The sequence below is a fragment of the Colobus angolensis genome, unplaced genomic scaffold, assembly GCF_000951035.1.
Source record: "Colobus angolensis palliatus isolate OR3802 unplaced genomic scaffold, Cang.pa_1.0 Scaffold302, whole genome shotgun sequence".
In the NCBI taxonomy this organism is placed as follows: Eukaryota; Metazoa; Chordata; class Mammalia; order Primates; family Cercopithecidae; genus Colobus; species Colobus angolensis.
Genome location: NW_012116289.1, coordinates 516,148 through 539,869, shown reverse-complemented (window position 1 = coordinate 539,869; position 23,722 = coordinate 516,148). Strand labels below are relative to the sequence as shown.

General features: G+C 38.4%; 1 protein-coding gene across 4 annotated transcripts in view; it reads right to left on the bottom strand.

The window, feature by feature from the left end:
• BBS9 (Bardet-Biedl syndrome 9) overlaps positions 1-23,722 on the bottom strand; it is a 503,584-nt gene that overhangs the window by 87,265 nt on the left and 392,597 nt on the right. For all 4 annotated transcript variants that reach the window (XM_011950130.1, XM_011950131.1, XM_011950132.1 and 1 more), the window contains one exon: positions 20,114-20,296. In XM_011950130.1, coding sequence (XP_011805520.1) covers positions 20,114-20,296 — 183 coding nt within the window. The remainder of the gene's footprint in view (positions 1-20,113; positions 20,297-23,722) is intronic.

Here is a 23,722-nt window from a genome sequence, read left to right as displayed (position 1 = left end):
CAGCTAAGTAGAGAACCCCCGAGTGACCCCAAAACACAGGGCTGTGGCTGGGAATGTAGGTATCCCACAGCCCTCCTTTTTTCTAGGAATTCTCCTGCCAGCCTGGCCTCCAGTTGCCTCTGCTCTCTTGGCAGTTGGATTACACTCTTGATTCACATTGAGTGCACAGACAACTAAGCCCCAGGTCTTTGCCACACTTGCCATGTCTCTTCTTCTAGGTTTATGAAGTTCTCTCTCTCTCTATCTCTCTTTATTGAGACAGAGTTTTGCTCTTGTCGCCCAGGCTGGAGTGCAATGGCATAATCTCAGCTCACTGCAAATTCTGCCTCCCAGGTTCAAGCGATTCTCCTGCTTCAGCCTCCTGAGTAGCTGGGATTACAGGCAGGTGTCGCCATACCTGGCTAATTTTTGCATTTTTAGTAGAGATGGGGTTTCACCGTGTTGGCCAGGCTGGTCTTGAACTCCTGACCTCAGATGATCTGCCTGCTTCGGCCTCCAAAAGTGCTAGGATTACAGGCATGAACCACCGTGTCTGGCCTGCGGTTGGTTCTTCAGATCAAAATGCAGACTCTACATGTTTCATCTAGAGAACTTCCCACTGATTGCCATAATTGGTTAATTGGGACTTTTCACTCTATTGGCCCACTTCTATTGGCCCTGTAGGGGTCACTAGGCAAATTAGGAAAAAAGTAAATGATTTTAAAGTCATCTTGAAAATCCTTTCAAGAGATTCAAGAGACCCAAAAGACCATAAAAACAGCTTCTTACCCCAAACCACTAAAGAATAATAAACCACTGGTTGTTACAAAGACATCTCTTTACTACTACCAAAATCTAAACTAGACTAATATCGAGAATTGACCTTGTTATTTCAGTAATAATGGGAAGAGGTAAATGAAGACAAAATAGTAACCCAGACATCATTGGAGAGGACATGTTTTCAATTGGAGTCATTGACGAAGACCTCTGGAGTATAAGAAGAAAAAATCCTTTGAATATAATTTGGCATTTGTATGCTCTGTGGTCATTTCAGCATTAAAATAGTTCCTACTCTCATTCATTTAAGGAAACTACTGTATCATAAATAGATTACTGTAACATATTAGATAATTTAAGTAGATATGACATTTAGTTAATACAGAGTACTACACAATTTCTTTTCCTAATGCCAACTTGCAGATCAAGTCTAAAACCATGTCATGTTTAGGTATTTGGCATGGGATACTTCTTTAATATAAATGAGGCATGATGCCAGTACTTTAGAAAGACTGCCACTAAAATACAGTTATTACTTGGAGGGACTGAATTGATACATAAATTCAAATATAAGACTAAAAGGAATATCTCTGAGACAAAAAAAGAGCCTTTGAGAGTTTTGTTAAATAAAAATACAATGTGATAATTCACTGATCAAACATGTAGCATACTTACCTATGGAAATGTGAAATAAAACTGTGGAATCTAGAATCTCAGGTGTGAGAAGTACCTTAAAGGCAAGATACTTTAAACAGCTTTTTGGTATTTGAGTCCATTACCTTTATTCATAGCTCTTAAATTGGTAACGCTAATGTTCAGTTTTAATGTCTAAATACATACACATACTACATGCACATACCTAACCTTTAACCTTTAAAGATGAATATCAATCGTACTAGTATTTTTGTCTTATATTGTGAGAGTAAAAGAAAACCTTAATTTGGGAAATACAGCACTAAACATTTCTGGAATTGAGCGTGCGCTCTTCAGTGAGAATTGATTTTTGTTATAGTTCTCAAATCCACAATTTGCTGTAAATTCCAGGTTGACCTGTGTGTATGGCTTTCAGAAAACAACAGTGCTGGGGGAGTGGGAGGGAACTGGGGAAGGGAAGGGACAGATGTAAGAGAAGGGAAGGGGACCAGAGGGGAGGGGAGGGAAGAGAAGGGAGAAGGAGTTAGTTAAATGTGCATGTTACTCTATTTCATCTTCTCCACAGCCCTTGTCGTTATTGGAAGTTAACTTATCCATTGGGTTTGTGGGGATTTTTTGGTTTACTTTGTCTAGTCTAGTATTGATAATTGGGTTTTCCTTTGTTTCCAGACCTTGGCTTTACCCAAGTCCTCTACCAGAGCCCTTGCTTTGGGAGCCTGCTGAAAGTGTCACTCCTTGATAGATAGCTGCCTAGCTTCTGCAAGATCCCTCCAAGGAACTGGACCCAGGGGCCGAGGGCCTACCTGCTACCTGACTTCTCCAGTGCCAAGTTGCCTGCTGTATACATCCCCCAATACGGCTCCCCAGTTCTCTGCTTCCACATCTTGCCAGCCTGTGCAGAGGCTTCTACATTCCATGCTGGTCCCAGATGCCTTTGTGTACCAGTATGATTGCTGGTGTGCCCTTTTTCTGTGAGCCAGCTCTTTAAATTCAAGGACCTGGCCTTGCCTAGTCTGCTCCTCCTGACTGAATTCAGCTGAGCTATGCTTCTTGCTATCCAGAGTCCAGAGAGCCACAGCTGAATTTCTGACTGCTTTGCTTTACTACCCTGCTAGTCTCCACTGGTCAATAGGCCTAAATACCAGATCAAGCAAGTGGCTTATCAGAAACAGGAGGAAGTAGAAAGTTTGACCACACTTGTAAAGTTAATTTCCTAGGGTACTGACAAAAGTAACCAAAGCACAAAATAAACTAAGAAAGTATTCCCATGCCACCTGTGAATCAAAACAGTTGAGTTGATGATAGCTGTCCTGAGGCTCCTGGGTTCTGACTTAACCTCATTCACCTCATCTGCCCCTTCACTGTGTGATCTTAGATAACTCATTTCATCTGTCTAGGGTACACGTGCAGTCTCCACAAAACAGCAATAACGCTACTCATTATGCCAATCTTATATAAATGGTACGGCACTCTGAAATCTTAAGTGGAAGATACTATGAAATGAGCAAATTTACTCAATCCTACTTTTTTAAAAGTCAGAAAATAGAAGTATGTCATTGAAATCTAAAGTTCCAAGTAATAACCTTAAACTTTTTTCCAAACAAATTATAAACTTCTGCAAACCTATGTTTATAATAGAAACAGTACCACATCCTTAACTACAGTGGTATAGGGAAAAACCACAAAATGCCACAGTAACATTGATTACCAAATGTGCACCCAGTTAACTCTAAGGGAGTGAGAAAAGGTTAAAAAACAAAAACAAACAAACAAAAACCACGAGACCTGTTAAAAGAACAAACGTAGATATTGTGGCAGGAGTCCAGATTTCAAGTGAAAAGAGAAGACTCTCAGAAATGGCCCATCTTGCATTATATATTTGAAGGTGAAACAACATTCATATCATATTCATTTACCTTAATAACAAACTGTATTAAAGGGAAAAAATTTCCTCTCCAATAGATGTAAAGGATTCACAATGAAAAGTGTTTGGTATTTATAACTGATCCACAGAACATTACGGTTCTTACTTTGTATGGTGTTGTATTAGATTATATTTAAATATGCTAAAACTAATTGTATAATGGGTCATTGTAAACCCCAGAACAAATAAAACTTTGTACTTTAGTTCTAAACTATGTATCATGGAAAGTATAGGGCCTTTTCAGGATCTATCTAGGTTCAGATTATTTCCAAATATTATTTGCTTGATTGTAATCAGTGAAATCCCCCTGTCATGCAAAGAGGGCTCAAAATGTTGAGCAATTCACCTTTGAAAAATAAAACAGCCCTTTGAATGTAAAATAGAAAATAAAATAAAATAAAAATGAAAGCAAGTTGTATTGTCTATATGGCATCTTAAGTTTAAAATCATATTCAATGTTTTTATAAAATAAAGCACTGAAAAAAATCAGCTCTGATTTTTTCAACTCATCATAAAATGAAGAAAATTCTACATGTAATCTACTAACTCTCATTCCCCAGTATCATTCCTTTTTATTTTAAATGGAAACAATCTATTGGACTTTTGGAATTCTCCGTATCTTTGTCACAACTCACAAGCAGTAAAAATTTAATTGAGATTTCAACCAAAAGTAGACCAGTGTGCAGGTTTATCCACACCATTTTGTGGAAAATCAAGCACACTGCATCCTATTGGATGAAATGGATGAAAATCTAAAACCTCTGTAACAAATATAAGCTAAGAGACCTTCAGAGAGTTCGGCTGCGGTGCAAGCAGAAAGCACAAAGTTGCTGCAAACCAACCCATTCTGGTCCCTTTTGTAAGCTTATGTTTTCCCAGGAACATTTATATTTGACCTGTACTCCCATTCCAACCCCAAATTCTTTAGATGGAGGAACACAAAGTAGATTACCTGAAGTAGTATAAAATGTGATCCTGGATGGCGATCGTCAGTTTCAAAACAAAGCAAAATACTAATGATGTCTGATGGAGCCAGTCACCTTGACTAAGCATTAAAGTTTAGTTCAAGCAAAAGTTTCCAGTTACCTGCATTACTCAGAAGCAACTTACAAAAAAAAATTAAAGACTGGAAAATCAAATTGATAATACAATTCCAGGAGAAAGCTGTTTCTGCTGGTGGTAAATTACATCACTTGGACCAGATTTCCCAGTGAGAACAACTGGAAAAGAACATATAAAAACCATTCCTTTGAAGGCACAGGAAAGCTAACATCATAGTGACAAATTCCCGGGTCAAGATCCAGGGGACAATGGAGGCCCAAGAAAGATAAGCCCTGAGTTTAAGGCTGCCTTTTCCTCTGCGGTCATTAGCTATGTGGCCTGCAACACTGAGCCTTCACTTATTCACCATCTCACACTATGACTTGCACTTATTTATATATTTCCACAAAAGGGGAAGTATGGGCCATGAAAGTACCTTGGTTTAGAAATCAGAAGACCTAGACTGTGGCTTTACGTCTCTGGGAAAATTTAAGCTTTAAACATAAGCTTAATGTCTCTGGGAAAATTATTTTAGTTCTCTGTATCTCAGTTCCCTCATCAGTAAAAAACCAGGACAATATTTCCCTTGCCAGGTGCTTACTAAGATTTAATGAGACATATTTAGCAAATGCAGGCAGTTAATCCCATACCAATATTCTTACTTGTGAGAGCTCTCTCTAAAGTTTATCTTTTCTTTGCGGGTTCACTTGAATAACAGCAGCAGGAATAGCAGCAACAGCAACAGAAGTAAAAACTATTTTGGGGCTGGGCGCAGTGGCTCACACCTGTAATCCCAGCACCTTGGGAGGCAGAGGCAGATGGATCACAAGGTCAGAAGTTCGAGACCAGCCTGGCCAAGATGGTGAAACCACGTTTTGTATTTTGTAAAAATATAAAAATTAGTTGGACGTGGTGGCAGGCACCTGTAATCCCAGCTACTTGGGAGGCTGAGGCAGGAGAATCACTTGAATCCGGGAGGCGAAGGTTGCAGTGAGCTGAGATCACATCACTGCACTCTAGCCTGGGCAACAGAGCAAGACTCCATCAAAAAAAGAAAAAAAAAAACTATTTTAGACCTCTTATGTGCTGAGAATCTTACAAATATTATTTCAGTTAATTCTCTCAACTACCCTATGAGGGGGTATTATAACTTCCAACTGAGGATTTAGATTGAAGGTACTTCACTGAAAATGTCATAATTATTAAAAGTGGGAGCTGTAATATAATTCAGGACTATATAGCTGTAAATACCACACTTGACCACTGTGGCCCAGAGCCCTTATTTCCCATTTCGTTGTGTTTATCTTTCAATCTGTTATCATTAGGTCTGCTTAGGCTCCTTTTACTTTACTGGGCTTCAGAAACGACTTCTTCCCCTAGAAGATTCATGGTCATAATTAACATATTTACGAACCAAAATTTAAATCAGCTTCTTTATCCAAATGAATAATCTGCATATAATCAAATGAGATTTTACTGCATCATAATAATAATAATAAAAGCACAATGCTCTGTGCCAGTTTGGTTAGGTCAAACTTTTATAAGAGTCCACCAAAGCTTTAAGCACCTTCAGAGACTACTGTAACTGACATATGGTTATAGCCTTTGGACACTATGGCTCCTGAAAACATAACAATGGTCAGACATGATTCCAAGGAGTCTGAAGTACAAACACTCATTGCAGGCACTCATCATTGAGAATACTTGGACAGCCACTCCTATTATCAAGACACACAACACAATGCGTCACATAAGACTCCTCAAGTGCCCACATATTTGACAGAGTCTGAGAAAACTTTTATTGCCACCTAGGACAAGAGAAGAACCATATGAGTAAGCTAAAGGTATCAACTCCTCACCTGACAATGATGTGTTCTTAACAATCTCAAAGAACAAGGAATAACTGAACTCAAGGAAAAAAGTGTCTAAAAATACATGAAACCACAGATTTAAGTGAAAAGCAGTACAGGTTTCTTTTCTTTCTTTTTTTCTCTCCTCCCTTTAATTACTTTGAATTTTTCAGGACCACCCAGAAACTTCACTATTTTAAGACATGGTTATTTATTTCTCTCTTGATCAGGACCGTCAATGGATATGAAACAGCTCCAGAAGGTCCACATGCTAGATTTCTATTTCTATTTTCTTCCAATAGAAATCAAGTCTGGAGAAAAAAAATATTTAGAATTGCATCTGGAATGACAGAGCTGTACATCATTCAATGTTAAGTGTCATTTTTCACAGTTATCAAGCTAAGATAAAAGCAGGGGAGCAGCACAAATCTCAAAACTGTAGAGTAATGGTGATGAAGTAGTATGTTTATCCACACATTCATCCTAATTTTAAATATCGTTGTCTATAAATAGTTTAAATTTGAGTCTATACAGTCATTTATTTTAAAAGTATTTATTTAGAGCCAACTAGTACAAGACACACTAAATACTGTGATTTTTTTTTCCAAAAAGGTGAATCAGATATGGATCCTACCTTAAAGTAGCTTACACTCAAGTGATAATATAAGAATATATACAAAAATATAATGATATAGAAAATGGAATGTACTTAGAGAGGTAAAGTGCTTTAGCGATTATTTGTTTTAGCTCTCATGCCCTAGCCCCCATCCTAAAACAATATGAAGAATTATTTGTCAAATAAAAGTTATTCAGACAGAAAGGTCTATGCAATAATGTAAATATAAATAATATAAAACTTTCCCAACAGTTTTGTACAAAAATTAATTATATAGTTTGAGTTTGTTTTAGTGTTATATGAAGCAAGCCACAAGTTGATTAAATTTGCCAGCATTTTCTGGTATAGGCTTGAGCACAGGCACATATAACTATAAAATATAAATCTACATTTATCCTTGTGATAGATTGAAGAAGAGTAAAAATTCACTTTGATCACTTGGTCCAAAGTTACTCCATCGAGTCAGACTGTTCATTTTCGTGAGGCCCCTTAATTTGGGTTCAAATCTTGCCTCTGTTATTTTCTAGATGTGTGGCCTTGGACTTATTTCCTCATCTATAAATTGGAACAAAGATAAAAGCACAAGTAGTTGACTTGAGAGCCAAGCCAAGAAGCGCCAATGGGGAGTGGCAAAGTGTGATGAACAGTGGAGAAAAAGCAATAAAGGGTATGCTGTTGAGCGGTAACCGGTGCTCACTCCTGCCAGAGAACTCTGGGATGGTGTATAACATAACTCTCACAGTTACCCGCATAAAGGATGAGGGAACCTAGGTATTAATCTACTAAGTCTATCAGTCATTGGCTGAGCATGGTGGCTATGTAGCCTCTGCCAAACAGGGATAGTCCTCAGGCAAAAACTGCAGGTGTTGAGCAGGTGGAAGCATTCAGGAATGGTGAGAGGTTAAGAGATAGGTATGGGACATGCACAGCATGTGCTACCACTGCCTACTTCAAAGGAACGTAGTGAGGATTAAATGAAATAACAGATGAAAAGTCCTTGATCAATGCCTAGCCCATAATAATGCTCAATAAAAGTTAATTTTCTTACATTCCTTTGGCATATCTTGTTTGGGTGTGTGTTTAACTCTTCTCCCATTTTCTTTACAAAATAGAGAAATTCAGTTAGTGAAGTTCACTGGACTTAGTTCTAAGACTGCTAACCAATGTTTATGATCTTGAATTCAGACCCAATAGGTTAGAAAGGAAGTAACAACTGCTGTTAAACAATACAAGTTAGATTTTTATTTCTCAGGCAGCTGGGGAGTTTCACCATTCCAAATGCAAGAAATGAAACATATTCCTGTTAACACTGTTAGTGACTTCACCCACAAATTCTTCTTCATTGCTGTGGGTGAGAAGATCTGTGTTCACTCAGTTCTCACAAACTACTTATCAGTGAGATCTTAACCTAAATTTCCTATGTTATGCAACAGACCACATTTTAAATGATACCAATAGATACTCAATCTTCATTACTTCTCACTGTTTATACATGGCTTTCTCTTCAAAAAGCAACAACTGGTAAGATTTTCCCTATTTACTGTATATGAAATGTGCTTCTAGTCAAAAACACCTACTCCAAGATGGGAAGTCATGGACTTGCCTTTTTCTATGACTTCCTGTGCCCAATTCAAACCACTCACAAATTCCCTCTTAATAAAAAAGACTACAATGATCATTTCTTTACTCTGTGCTTACAAACATGTTCCATCAATTTTTTTTTTTTTTTTTTGAGATGAAGTCTTGCTCCGTCACCCAGGCTGGAGTGCAGTGGCACGATTTTGGTTCACTGCAACCTCTGACCCCCGGGTTCAAGTCATTCTCCTGCCTCAGCCTCCCCACTAGCTGGGATTACAGGTGCCTGTCACTGCACCCAGCTAATTTTTGTATTTTTAGTAAAGATGGGGTTTCACCATCTTGGCCAGGCTGCTTTTGAACTCCTGACCTCGTGATCCACCTGCCTCGGCCTCCCAAAGTGCTGGGATTACCAGTGTGAGCCACCGTGCCTGGCCTATGTTCCATCAATTCTAGGACATTTCTCCCCCACATCCCAGAAGTAGGATTGTGTCTTGTACTCAGTGGTATATAACAACTTCTGGCTTTCAGGTTCTGGTCTTGCTATAGTTTTCATTGCCTAAGTATGTACAGCCTTTATCTTAGCAGTCCATATCATGTCATGTCCACTGACTTGTGTGCAATGTGAATACTCCTCATTAAATTAATTACCATTTAAATTATCTTTTAAAACTACACCATGGCTGGGCGCGGTGGCTCAAGCCTGTAATCCCAGCACTTTGGGAGGCCGAGACGGGCGGATCATGAGGTCAGGAGATCGAGACCATCCTGACTAACACGGTGAACCCCGTCTCTACTAAAAAATACAAAAATCTAGCCGGGCGAGGTGGCGGGCGCCTGTGGTCCCAGCTACTCTGGAGGCTGAAGCAGGAGAATGGCGGGAACCCGGGAGGCGGAGCTTGCAGTGGGCTGCTATCTGGCCACTGCACCCCAGCCTGGGAGACAGAGCGAGACTCCGTCTAAAAAAAAAAAAAAAAAAAAAAACTACACCATGACTTATCATTGAGCAAAAAAGTTACTGTGTGCACAGAAAGGTATGGAAATAGTGTAGTTAGAAGTGTAAAGTTGAACTGAGTGAGGCAAACATTCATGACTGAAGAATGACAGCAATTTCATATTTTCTCACAAAGCAAAAGCTAAGCTGTAAGCTTTCCAGGATGTGAGACAAGAAAATACACCCAGATAGAATAAACTGTGTTATGTTTTGTTATGGAAAGACACGCACAGAGATCACTATCCTATGTCAAGGTCAAGCAATACAACTAAGGTCAGGAAAAAAACTGGCAAATCCCTGAAACAGATGTGGTTTAATTAATTAATGTATCATGTAGGACTATTGTTAGAGCATTAAACATCAATTTGCCTAAAATTTCTTGCTGACTTTGGACAGAGGCCGCTTAACTTCAGGCAACATACAGTTCAACTGAGGAGGAAAAATGAAGTTTTGAGTTTAGTCAAAAAGGAAAGTTTTTGAAAGGATGTAAGAGGTTCGGAAAAAAGAAATCATGAAGACAACAGTGGCACACTCAAGAAATGCTGCACAAACAACGCTCTTTATAGTATACAGGACAATGCTACATAGAAAAAACACAGCAATGAGCTGTAGTTGAATGACCTGTCATGATTTAGGGGAATCAAACTTTGAATGTGAAGAAGTTTCAGGGATACCTTACTCAATTTATGTTGCTTGTATCTTTCTTCTTATTCAGGCACAAGAGTAACGTATGATAAAATTTATGTCTAAATACGTCTAAGAGAGCTCTTTCAATAATAAAAAAATTTAAGTGATAAAACTATTATGTCATAGTTTAATTGGCAGTGTTTTGTTTTTTTTTTTCCCTGATTCATTCACAAAGCAATGCCATAACTTAGAGTAGATGGCATCTTATTGTTGAAATACAGTGGCAATAATAACTACCAATTCTTGGATGCCTGTCACACGCCAGGCACCATTATTTGGCACTTCATGTACATTACCTCAATTAGTCCTTACAAAGCCTTAAGATGTATATATAGAGTGTCCTCGTGAAACCTGCACACCTTTGAAAAGTCAGTGCCAAATGGGGTCATGCACCTAATGCAGTTTTTACGGCATTTAGCACCACTGTATTATTATTGTTGTTATTATTATTGTCTTCCAAAGGATATCAATAATTAAGCACCAAAACCCTGAATCTGAAATGATAGTGAAGATACCCCAGGGAAATTCAATGTGTAGTTTAACTCATTGAGAACAAACCATTTTTAGTTACTTTGTGTAAGCAATATAATTTGGATATATATTTGCATATCTTATTGAAGGAGAAAAAATTTATTATATATTTTTCTCACTCGATGTTTATTATGTTATAGTAAATCATTTGCAGTACCCAAAGCTAATGAAGGCTGGATTCCATTGTTTAAATTTTTTAAAATATAGGAAATTCCCTCTGTAACAGCTCCCATCCTAACCCTGTGAAAGGGGTGAGCCTGTGGTTCTGAGCACCTCAGAAACGGCCATTTCCTCACTCTGTATAGACGGTGTTTTCCATCAAACTCCAGTTACCCCTTGATGAGAAAGGTACTAAAGAACCACATTCATTAACTTTCTTAATATCATGTTCTCCTTCTGTACCGTTTGTTTACTGGTTCAGTAAGAATATAAAAAGAAAGCAACCTGAAATCAAATTGGAATGGCCACTCTCACCTCTCCAAAGCAGAACCAGTCCTTGGGGAATAGTCTAGTTCACCACTGTAGAGACAAGGAAACCAATACTCCGTGAGTTCCACCACTTGCTACGGACACAAAGCTAGTTAAGTATTTGTTCCAAAAGGGATTTGAACCCACAGTCTGACCTAATTCTGTTCAACTGATATGCCACAGTTTATATTTTTCAACTATTAGCTTTTAGGTTGCTTTCAGTGCTTCATAATTCTAAATGTAAACATTATGGTACCAAACGGATTTTAGTTTACTGCTTTTAGTGCATTAAGTTAGATGACTGATGCCAAGTATAAGATTTGTTTTATGACTGACATTTTCTTAGAGGACTCTCAGGAAAGACCATATCAGAAATAAGTGGGTATGTCTATTTCACCATATGTCTGTCAGCACTATATAGTAACAAATTTGGCTAAATCAATATAGGTGAAGGGTACCTAACAGTTGCTTTCACTTGTATATATTCATCACTGCTAAGATTGGAAATTTTTGTGTATACTGACTTGAATTATGAGGATATATGAATGAACATATGTATGAATATTTATTTATGGTGGTTTGACTATAATCTATCTATATCTTTTAATATCTGTACAGGAGAGACCAGGTTTTGCTTTTATAAAACCCAAAAATATTTGAAGTATCTTAGAAAAACGGGAGGGGTGTGGAAACAGAGGTAGTACACTTCCTTTTCAAAAACTGATTAAAAACTACACAGTTGTTAGACAAGCATCTGTAATTATGTGAGACATTATGAAAATAAATGGAGTATCAAGCAATACTTGTATACAACTATATGTTTAATTGCTTTAATTCTGTGGGGATGTAGACAAATATTTCCTTATATTTATTAGAATATAGGACAAGTACAGAAAATAATTTTAGAGAATTTAATGAGAAATAAATTGTATCACACCCTCCAAGTGAAATTCACAAGAGAATGGAAAGCCAGAATAAAGAGGGAGGAAATGAACATTGATTTACTTCTTAAAGAGAATATATGGAAGGGTAGAGAGAGGACACGATTTTAAGTGAAGAAAAAAATCCCTCTTCACTCTGGCTTGATGGAAGAAGCTGTGTACCCATGGTTCACCTTTCCCAGAATGAAGGGGGTAGCCGGGGAGTCACACAAAATGAGCTTTAGAAATCAGATATGGTAGAGCCAAGTGACTGAAGGTCTTCAATGCCTGGCACTGGAGTTCAATCTGAACAGGGGCCAAAAGAGCCATGTCAAGTGTGTACACAGCTGTGTGATGGGAGAGTACTGGGCTGTGAGTCCAGCAAAGATGTGGGGGGCACACCAATGCAGAGACACGGGCAAAAAGGCTACTTTGGATGCCAACACAGAAGGTTTTCAGGTGCAAAAACAGGGCCTGAGCCAAGGGGCTTTTCCAGAAAGATTTCCAAATGAACAACAGCAGGCCAGGGAGATGAACTGAACACAGAGATGCAGGGAGACACAGAGCCACATGTTGTGGTCCACAGCACAGAGGGCATGCTGCTTTTAAAGGAAGGAAGGCCAGCAATTTCCATGTATATGTTTCTAAAACAATGTACTGTCAGAGAAATGTTAAAATAATCTCTTTGTAATTAGTAGACTCAAACTAGGTCAGGGAAAGGTATTTTAAGAAAACTGAATTAATATAAACACACCTCTAGCCAGGAATAAAATTGGTAAGCATTATGAAGTTGATGATGATCACTATTTTCCTCACTGTGATTGTTTGAATTTAATTATTACACTATTCACATTTAAATCCTACTTTATTTCACGGAGGATTTGAAGAGGCATACAGAGAAAGTGACGCTTCAATTAATGCTTTATTTGGTTATTTAGTTTCCTTATTTTAAAATGCATAAATAGCAAATGTGTCCATTAAAGCACCCTTCAATATTTGATGTAAAGAAAGTTTTTAAGATTACACATCACAACTTGTGCATTGTATTCTACTTGACTTCTATCCTATACTATATTCTACAGTACTTCAACTATTTCACTTTTTCAAAACAGCAAGAAAACCATCAAAAGGGCTCTAAGATATATTATACTCAACTGTAGTGAGACAGAATATTACACAATTAAGTACTAGCAGTTGCATCTCACTAGCAGCAACACAGGGTATGTGGTCATTATAACATGAAACTAGTTCTTTCATGTTTATCTTGCTGGCTAAGATCATGGGAATTACCAAACTATTTACTTTCTGCACTATGTTCCCATAGACAGTTATAATTGGGATGATACTTTAACAGTCACAAAGGCAGACTTAATACTGACACCAGACTTCCTCCTTTTGTTTGCCTTTTAAGAAGAGGTCATTAATAATGGCAATGATTAGCCATTGCAGTCATCACTCAACCCAGACAGCAAGCACAATGGCTCTTACATCAAATCTGACCTATGACGTAAAAGTCTCTCAACCTTGTAAGTGAGCTTTGATAATTCCCTCCACACAATAGCATTTCCTATTATAAACATCTGTTTTCTCACATGAACCACGTTGAACATGTTAAAAATAAGTTTCTCTTTCCATATCAGTTTGTAAAAGGGATAATCAATCAAGATATAAGGCTGAAGGCCCAAGTCTCCTTCCCCCACTGATGTAAATTTCCATCCTAACTTTCCCAGGGGATTTTTAAGTTCAGTACTAGGGAAGGTAACTATTAAACCCTTAAGAACATAGTAAAGCTTTCCTTCTTCAAATTATAGATAATATCTACTAAAGACATTGAATGTACTTTAAAAGAAAAGAAATAGTCAGGCATAATGCTAAACAATGTGCTAAACAATTCCTTCCAACTCTTAAGATTCTATGCAATCAGGTCCCCAAACCAGTGAACTATTGCTCTTTTCATTAGAGATTCCTCTGGAGTCAGGTGAGCATAAATGAATATTAGAACAGACGTCTGATACAGGCAGTTTGGAAATATCAATACTGCTCCTCCTTGTTCTCTTGCCATAAGCTGAATGAAGAATCTTAGTCATTTAAGCTGTTTACTAAGATAATGAGAAGCAGATTTGTACAGAGATCAGGAAGGGCAAAGAGGATTCATCTACATACCAACTCCAAGTGACAATGACCACTTAGAAAGCTGTATTCAAAAGGATTCTGAGACCATGTGCAGGCTCAACAGAAAAAAATTCAACATGGTTACAATGTTTACCAAGGCCACATGGGGAATAGTAACAGCAGCACTTGTGCCAGCTTCTTGCCTCTCTTATATGCATACATCTCCCCAGAGAAGTTTCTTCTTCCTAAAAGTGTCTGGTTATTGCACATCTGAACAGGCTGAACCTAGGATACCACAAATAAGTACTGCAAATGCAAACACCATGGTATAACTTAATGTCAGTATCTTACCCTACTTTCATTAGTGTGTCAAAATGTGCTGAGGTGGTTAACTCAACTGATAAGATGTTTTTTCTCTTGATGACTGACAGTGCTATGCAACAGAACTTTCTGCAACAACGGAAATGTCCTGTATCTGGGCTATCCAATGTGGTAGCCACTCATTCACATGTGGCTATTGGGTAGCTGAAATATAGCCAGTGTGTTCTTAATTTTATTCCTTTGTATTTAAATTTCACGTGGCAAGGGGCTATCATATTAGGCAGCACAGGACTAGAATGTTTGCTTGCAATGTTAAAGTAAATCCACAGAGAACTGGCTCTAAGTCTGTTTTGCTTCCTGAGGTATGCTATGTGCCTAGAACACTGCCTAAAACATAGTATGTGCTAAGATATTCACTGAACGAATAAATGAGTAAAGAGATTTGTCCTATCAGGTCATCCTGAAGTATGGATGGTTTTGCATCTTTCGGCTTCTGTGCAGCATGATTAGAGGGAGATGTGTGTAATATCACAATTAAACACTCTCTCAGACTCAAACCAGTAACACAGCCCTCACTGGGCTTAGTAGATAAAGTATTTTCCATAGAACTTCAAGCAAACAGAGGGTCAATCGAGACATGTTTAAATTCTGCATTGAGAATTCAAATACCCTGAAATATCCTCAGCTCCTAATCTGAAAGATATGAAAACAATTTATTTTAAAATTGGCCTGTCTGATACTCTGCTGGAAGATTATTTTGGATGGCACTTCTTTACCATCACAGGAAGATGGTAGGGACAATACTAGGTTATCAAACGAAACCGAGGGTAAGAGCTTTTTTAGGAGACACCAAATAGAACATTTAATGTTCTTCTATAATGAAAAGGGGTATCCCTACAAAAAGACATCTGGCACATATAACTTTGAGCACCTGTAAAAATTTACTTATAACAGTCTGCAATTCCAGCATTTATCTGCCCCAAAATAGTATTGAGGAGTGACAAAAATGGAAAGGCATTATTAAAGAGACAGATCACAGACAACGATTAATTCTGTTCCAAATGAAACGGCATTTTAAACGAAATACTGTCAATATAGAGTGGAGAACATTAGTTTTCATTAGCAATAGCACATTCTAAATATTTTTGCATTGTGAACCTGATGTCATTAGGGAGAAAATACCCAGAGTTGGCTATTGCATTTGGCTGCCTTTTAACACATGCCATCAAAATAATAACAAATCATTACACAGTGCTGTCTGAAACATAAACAAAACATCTTCTGAGCACTTTCTTTCACCTCTCAATACTTGTGGCGACATGTGACCTTGAGCTGAGAGGCTCTTCTGAAAATGTTGTCCACATGTCTAAAGTTTTCCCCCTCACACGTGTACTCTGCCATCCACCCTCAACCAAACCATCTAAATTACATTCAGATTTTTGTGGTATCATAATAACTTCAATATGGGAGATATTTTCAACATTCTGGTAAGAGAGTCCTTTCTTCCCTGCCTCACTCTTCTTCCAAGTTATTTCAGGTTTGCATATTTCATTTTCACATCTCAGTGGGATACCCATCATGTAACATTTATTTGTGAGGTCTAAAGGCATAACGTGGGGGATTGTGAACTAGCATGTCAAAACCACATACTGCATGCGTATGTCTTAAAGAATGAAAAAGGATTCCTTTTTTCTCAAGATGTATAAGCTGTCTCAACAGTATAAGTCCAAAGCGAATACTGCAACCTAATTAAAGATGAAGAGCATAACAAGCAGTATTAAAATGTCTTTTTTGATTCATTCTCCTCCAAGTTATGTTTTTATCAAATGTCTTGTCTCATTAATGACTCCAAAGACATAATGAGTATACATACCTTCCAATATCACCAAATTCAGAAGAGAGTTGAAAGAATTTTCTTCTACATGTTTTGGGGACTATGACCGTGGAGAATGTACAGGCAGGGTAGAAAGGGACTTTCGGGAGAGACTAAGTCCATTCACCTGCCTACAGGGATAAGCATGCTTATATATTCCCAGACGAATAAGACTTTTTAAAGATCTCTAAAGTAAGAAATACCACAATCTCTTCTGGGTACCAATTCCTACATTTAGAACATTTATTTCTAGGAAGGTCTTCCTTTGAGTTTAACCATGCTTCAGGGCCAGCTTCATGAGCATTCAAGCTCTGCAGTCACAAAGGGGCTCATGCTCAGAAGGACCACCTACCAGCCCTGCCTGGCTTAATGTTTTGTTGTCACCATCTTGAAATTTTTAATAATTTTACCTCTGAACTTGTGTTTCCTAAATGAACTATGATGGAGCAATGAAGCACATGTATGAAAAGGGAAGATATATGCAGTATGCATGCCCCCTTTCTCCTTTCTGCCTCATTCACATGTAGCCCCATGAGCTCTGAATTCCTGTGGCCCCGTGATGAGTAGGGATTCAGGGAGAGTCAAAGCAGCTCAAAGGACGGCATGTTACGTCTAGACTGATTAAGTGGGGACACTGGTAGCCCTGAGAGGCTTTCCATGAGAACCAGACACATTTTGAATAAAGAAGGAAGGCAACAGAGTTCAAAGCAACAGGAATGACTGAAGAAGCCCATTCTATCTTTTCTTACTCATGTTACTTCCCCTTTATTACCAAGTCACTTACAGTGAAAATGATAACACAGAAGGAAAGAAAAAGAGTGATACACAGTTCCTTTCCCTTTCAGACCTTCCTTTCTCATCGGTAAGCTGAAGGTAGAGAGCACAGGAAGATAGGTACACATCAACAAATGAAATAAAAAGTTAAGTCTGGTGATTCCACAGTTCTATAAGAACAAAACATATGTGTAAGTACAAGCTACAAAATATAAGTTGTGTAATTTTGTTGATTCTGCATATGAGCCTAATGCTGTCATATTTGTATTTCAAAGAGGCACTGCACATTACAAAGACCAATGGTAAAATTCACACTAACAATTTAAATTTTTAATTTTTCTTACTTAGAACATAAAATAGCAAATAAAAAACGCCATGACAAGTCAGGAGAGACACCGCAGAAAGAAAAAAGCTTTGCTTTTAGTACCTGTTTTAACAGCACTTTAGCACCTTTTCCCCTACTTTTTGAACAAGGAGGTCTGTGTTTTCATTATGCACTAAGCCCTGCAAATTACGTAGCTGGCCCTGACTCGCTTCCTCATGCTCCAGATTACATCCACTGCATCTATTCTTCGAGGTCACCATTTGTTAGTTTTCACCCTTTCCTTCATTCATCTACCCCACAAATATTGACTGCTCTGTGCTCAGGCACTGTGCCAGGTACTGAGGACACAAAAAGGAGTAAGATATTATCATTCCCCTTAAGTGTAGTGTGAAGAGGGACAAATAACCATGGAAAGTTAGTAAGACTGGGCCAGGTGTGATGGTTCATGCCTTGTAATCCCAGCACTTTGGGAGGCCAAGGTAGGTGGATCACTTGAGGTCAGGAGTTCAAGAACAGCCTGGCCAACATGGTAAAACTCTGTCTCTACAAAAAATACAAAAAAATTAGTTGGGCATGGTGGCATGTGCCTGTAATCCCAGCTACTCGGGAGGCTGAGGCAGGAGAATCGCTTGAACCCAGGAGGCGGAAGTTGCGGTGAGCTGAGATCGCACCATTGCACTCCAATCTGGGCAACAGAGCAAGACGCTGTCTAAAAACACACACACACACACACACACACACACACACACAAAACTGATCTTGCATGACTTTAGTGAGGACAATAAAAAATAAACATAAAATGTACAAATCACTTCTAGTAATGGTTGCTAACCTATAGCACTCTATTTAATTATCTCATTTATTTCCTATTACAACTTATTGGGTAGGTCCTATTATTGTTTCCATCTTACAGCTACAGAAGAGAGATTTAGAACAGTTAAGAAATTGAACCACAGTGATTTTGTCACCAAGTGATGGAACCAATAAAAGAAGTCACCCAAACCTGTTTGACTATGAAATCTGAGTTCATAAGTGACAGCTATCATTCTTATTAATATAATCCTAACCATTATTTATTTTCTAGTATTACAGTTGTGTCTCCATTTCTAGTTTCTCAAAGGTCAATTTTAGTTGCAATTTTGTCAATCAACTTATAATGTACCATTCACCACTAAACAAAAATGTGTATTCTTTTTTTCTTTTTTTTTTTTTTTGAGGTGGAGTCTAGATCGGTCCCCAGTCTGGAGTGCAGTGGTGCGATATCAGCTCACTGCAACCTCCGCCTCCCAGGTTCAAGCGATTCTCCTGCCTCAGTCTCCCAAGTAGCTAAGTAGCTGGGATTACAGGCATGCGCCACCACGTCCAGCTAATTTTGTATTTTCAGTAAAGACGAGGTTTCCCCATGTTGGTCAGGCTGGTCTCAAACTCCCGACCTCAGGTGATCCACCCACCTTGGCCTCCCAAAGTGCTGAGATTACAGGCTTGAGCCACCACGCCCAGCCCAAAAATGTGTACTCTAACTTTTCCAATTTACTTATTAACAGTTTGGTTAGCACATAAAATATAGCTTCTTCTTTTTCTTTTTTTAATCTGACAATCATCTGACCGAACTGTAGAAAATTCAGTTCAGCTAATAAAACTGTGGTTTTGAAAATTACATTCATGATCTTGTTCACTAAAATATAGGCAGACAGACCTGCATCCAAATCCTGGCTCTACAGCCAGGGTTTCAGAAAAGTACTTAACTCTTAAAGCCTAAATTTTCCCATAGGTAAAATGGGGATGGAAACAGTACTTTAACTACCTCATTGCCCCATGCTTAAGAGTAAATAATTCTTACAAAACACTTAAAATAACACCTGGGACCTAATAACCACTCAAAAAATTGTTAGTTTTACTATTACTATTTTTAGTTCTCAAATCTAGGTTTTAAAATGGATTTGAAATGATTTCCCCTTGAAATGTTTTCCTCCAATACGAAGAACTAAGTTCAAGGGTCTCGTAATTTCCGAGACATGTATTTTTTTTTGGTAAATAGAAGCACACAAAAAGTCCCCCAGAATGGGCCGTGGTGGTCACATATACCTCTACAATTCAAAGGATCTCAGATGTTTTAATTTAAATAATCCTTTCCTGAAAACGTCAAATACTACCCTCATTTTTTCTCTTTTCAATCTAAACTGCCTATTCTAGGATTAAGGGTAAAACAGTTTATAAACTACACATAAAGAACTCTATAAATGTAAGGAACTATTCACATCAGTTTTAGCAAGGCTATCTCCATTCTCTCTAACCTTTGAAGTGACACTTAAATTTAAGAAGGTTGAGCAAATTAAAATGGCCGAAGTGTTTTCTCTGGCAAAAAAGGAAAGGATTAGCTAATCTGAAGGTTACTGCCGTCATCCAGACTGTCAAATGACTGTTTCCCTGGCCTCTAAGTGATTGAAGAATACATAAAAAGTAGACTGGACCACATAAAAATCGACTATATACCTATTCTTAAAATAGCTCTACAGAAAAAGGCCTTTGTTTGACATTTTTATTATGGTTTAAAGACAAGGAAAATAGCATTTTTGTAAAAAATCAAACCCTTATTTGATACCTTAGAAAACCTGATAGCCATGTGATATCTTCCTAAAACTGAAACTTCAATAATGCTGGCTGTTCCCACCATAGGCTTTCAGGTCCTTACCAATTCTTGAGTGTCTTCTTGTAGCGGCAGAAATGCCGCTTCCAGAATTGCAACCTGGTCAGCACTAAGCTTCTGCCACAGCCCGATCAGCAGAATCACCAAATGGGTGGCACTCTTCAGTCTGGTGAATGACTGGAACAGACTGCCTTGGTTTTCCTCCACTGCATCTGCTAGAGCGATTACCTACAGATATTACAAACTTGGGTTAGGGATAATTTCACAATTCTTGAGCCCTCAACAAATTACGTCCGGCACACTTCTGTTTTTCTTTAACACAACTTGATGAACTTTGTCTTCCACAAACACAAGCTATGTTGAGTAATAAAAGAGTTATCATTCATCTGCTCACTTCCTTCTTTAAAAAAAAAAATGTCCACAGTAATTCCAAATCCATATGGCCAGAAGTGGAAAATATCCACGAAATAAGCTTAGCAGGGACAGGGTTCAGTGTATGCTTTGCCATCTATTGACCTTCTTCAATATATGGTAATATAAGTAACCTCTAATAAAGTTATCACAGTCTTCATTACCAGTCACATAGATTAATCAGTTAAAACATTCTCAGAAGAATAATTGCATTTGCCTTGTAGTTCAAAATAACTTCATTACACTTTTTTCAGAACATTGTCTTCCTCTAATATTAGTCTTTAGATGCTACATGGTAATGGGATATCTAATATTTCTTTATTATATTTAAAAGGTAGATAATGTTCAAACATTTGACCAGTTGAGTAATGTCATTTTTAACACAAATGTCAGGCAACAGCCCACAGGGACCGGAAAGAAAAAAAAAAAAAGTCAGGGTGTGTTAGCTTTTCAATGCCAAATCTACTTAGGATAAAATTGGCAGAAGTGAGTAGAATTGACTTTTTTTCATCCTTTTGAATAATCCTGTGGAAAAAAGAACTAAAGCAACAATTGGATGAAACATTCAAAACTGCCCATTGGTGTTTTATTTTAGTTTAATGTCTTGGTGAATTCTGTGCTCATTAAAAGTAATGAACTGACTGCCGCAGAGGCTCAAGGCGTCTGACGGTACCCAGAACAGCATTAGTAAAAGCCAGGGCCATATGAGCTCCTTTCTACAAGCCCCCACCAGCTTGGGAGACCGGAGTTCAGATGAGTCTCAGAAGTCTGGTGCAGATGATCCATTTGGTGATATTTCATGGTTTATTGACACGGGCTCAAAGGGCTTGTTAAAAAATCATCATTCAAACAAGTAGAATGTACAGCTGTGTGGTCTCCCAAATTCCATGTTGGGAGAGGGGCTGTACAGAAACAGCCCTCAGAGTGTCTCAGAGATACTAGAAAAGAGATGTAGACAGAGCAACTGAAGGTCCTTGCCTGAAATCGCTGGGGCGACCAAGATTCTTTGCCACTTGGCTGAGGGCTTGCAGGAGTTATAAAAGGCAATCACAATTCACATTTAGCTCTACAGGGAGCCATGGGAGTTTAAATGAAGACTAGCATAACGTAAAGTGCATTACTTGCTATGTGTCTAGTACTGTGCTACTTCCCAATTACATTCAAAAGAAGTACACAATATCTTATAGTCCACAAGGATCTTATAATTTGCTGGAAAGAAAACATACATACACAACCAATTAGTGGGAAGAAACATTACTATAATAATGTCCTAATTGTGCAGAACAGAAAGTAAGTGTGAAAGAAGTTAGCAAAGGGACGGATTACTGTGGGCCAGAGTTAATATCCCTGGGGCCTCTTTTACTCAAACAGAGCTTGGAACTCATCCCTTCCCCCTTACTTCAAGAAGTCCCGTTGAAGATATGGTAAGAGCCCACTTTCCTTAAACCAAAACACCTGGAATCGTGTTCCTCCCCCACCCCCCACCGTGATTCCAATGGACTCCTGTTAAAGTCTGAGTTTATACTCTTTTTCTTCCTGTGAATGTTACCAATTAAGCCTCATTGTGGAGCCATCACATTATGACACAAATGCTTATTGTCAAAAAGTCCAAATCATACAAGGATCAAGGTCATAAACACCCACTGAATGCCAGATATGTGCAAAAATTTGTGGGAAGTACTGTAGGGAATTCAATGGTGACAGATCTAATCTCCGCCTTCAAAGAGTTTGTAATAGAGAAAGGAAAATAGGTCAAGGAGGCAAATATTGACCGCATAAGGAAGACCCTATAGGCTATAAAGGAGAATTCCACTAACATCGCAATTATTATGTGAATAACTATCCCTCCAATTAATTGAACATAGGCCACAGGCCAAACATTCTGCCCTGTGCCATACAGGTATCAGTGTCTTCAATCCTCACATCTCCCCTGCAACTTAGTTGACATTTTCTTTCACAGATGAGAACTCTGAGGCTCAGGAAATATAAGGTATTTGCCCAGGACAGTACGCAGGGTGTGCAAACTGTGCTCGAGCTTTGACAGGCCCGAACTTGTTTAATGCTCTGTTGTCTCTGCCTTGAAATTCTCAGTAATTTTATTTTTGAGCTTGCATTTTGCAAGTAAAATTGATGGGGTAATGGAGCATGCACAGGCGCAGAGGAGTCATACTTGCATTTAAAACTGCATTAATATAACGATTAATGGTAAAATTCATGCTAATTATTCGAAATTTTAGTTTTTTCTTACTTAGAAAGCTACTAAAAAGAAAATAAGAAAACACCATCAGAAGCTGTGAAAGAGAGAGTACTGAAGAAAACAAAAAGCTTTGTATTTTAGTGGTTGTTTTAACAGCCCTTTCTTCCTGCCTGTTGAACAAGGGCCCCTCATTTTCATTTTGCACTGGGAGCCACAAAATAAGTAGTCAGCCTGACCATCACCTAATAGATGAAAGAATAGGATTCAAACTTCAGAGTCTGTCTCACTCCAAATCTTGTTTGGGACCTTAAGCACGTTGTAGGTTCAGAGATGGGCATACTACTACTAGCTGAGTGTAGGGGGCCTTAGGAAGGAAGAGGTAGAGAAAGAAGCAGTGGTATGCCAGAACTAGCTCAGTCAGCTCCTCCCACATTAGGAGAAAGAACCTATTGTTCAGTTTTCAGAAATTTTGCAAGCCAGCTGTTACACATGGCCATTACTAACAATTAAATCACATAAACTTAAAACTAAATAAATTATACTTAAAACAAAGGTGATAAATACTCAACATTCATTACTTCCTATTATTATCTGGTCTCTTGAGGTTATTTGTGCCTATTGTATCCATATATTGGAAACACTTTGCAATGGGCTACAGTTTACATTTCTTCCCAACTCTGCATTCACGGGTCTCACATTGGTAGCCTGAATTCAGCCATGGTGGAAGTATTTACTACATGAAAATCCACAAAAGTTACAAAGTCAGGCTTCCTACCCTTCCCCTTCTTCCCCAGAAAGTCTCTTGTTAACTATTTACTAGCACACCAGTGAGAAGAGGTATCTGCAATTTGTCCTAAGAATAGATGTTGAAGGCTGGGTGCGGTGACTCATGCCTGTAATCCCAGCACTTTGGGAGGCCAAGGTGGGCGGATCACAAGCTCAGGCATTCGAGACCAGCCTGGCCAACATGGTGAAACCCCATCTCTACTAAAAATACAAAAATTAGCTGGGCATGGTGGCGTGTGCCTGTAATCCCAGCTACTCGG